The sequence below is a fragment of the Nansenia antarctica genome (genome assembly GCF_963989245.1).
Source record: "Nansenia antarctica genome assembly, chromosome: 8".
Taxonomy (NCBI): Eukaryota; Metazoa; Chordata; class Actinopteri; order Argentiniformes; family Microstomatidae; genus Nansenia; species Nansenia antarctica.
Genome location: NC_137678.1, coordinates 18,449,249 through 18,449,905, shown reverse-complemented (window position 1 = coordinate 18,449,905; position 657 = coordinate 18,449,249). Strand labels below are relative to the sequence as shown.

Below are 657 nucleotides of genomic sequence, written 5' to 3'. Positions count from 1 at the left end.
GGTACGTTCCATCTGGTGTGGACCCCCGTGACTGAGTGGTTGAGTCCTGCTAAGCAGTGTTAGACATCTGCTGGGGGGTACACTGGGGGGTTGGAAGGGGCTGGGGGTTACACAGGGGTGTTGGCAGGGGCTGGGGGGGGGACAGGGGTACACAGGGGTCTTAGGAGGGGCTGGGGGGTACACAGGGGTGTTGGGAGGGGGTGGGTGGGGGGTCACAGGGGTGTTGGAGGGTAGCTGGAGGGGACACATGGGTGTTGGGGGGGGGGGACAGAGATCTGCTGGGAGTTACACAGGGGTCTTAAGAGGGGACAGACGCACATAAATTAAGGGCACAACAGGGGAGTCGTGTGTGTGTGTGTTATAGTGTGGTTTTGTGTGTATGTGTGTGTTATTATGGTGTGTGTGTCTGAGTGTGTGAGACTCTACACCATGTCCCGGGATCTTCTGATGGCACAGCACAACAACATGCTGAAGATCATCCCAAAGATCTGAGGAGAGAGAGACACGTTAGAGAGAGAGAGAGACAGACACGTGAGAGAGAGAGAGACAGACACGTTAGAGAGAGAGACACATGAGAGAGAGAGACATGTTAGAGAGAGACACGTTAGAGAGAGAGACACGTTAGAGAGAGAGACACGTTAGTGAGAGAGAGAGACA

The 657-nt window shown here is 54.8% G+C and overlaps 1 protein-coding gene across 1 annotated transcript in view; it reads right to left on the bottom strand.

Annotated features, from left to right (window-relative positions):
- Positions 1–422: 422 nt before the first annotated feature.
- The window catches only part of cd9b (CD9 molecule b), a gene marked incomplete at both ends in the record, with an annotated part of 18,914 nt that continues 18,679 nt past the window's right edge, over positions 423–657 (bottom strand). Inside the window, 1 exon segment of the mRNA XM_080538704.1 lies at positions 423–488. Coding sequence (XP_080394830.1) covers positions 423–488 — 66 coding nt within the window.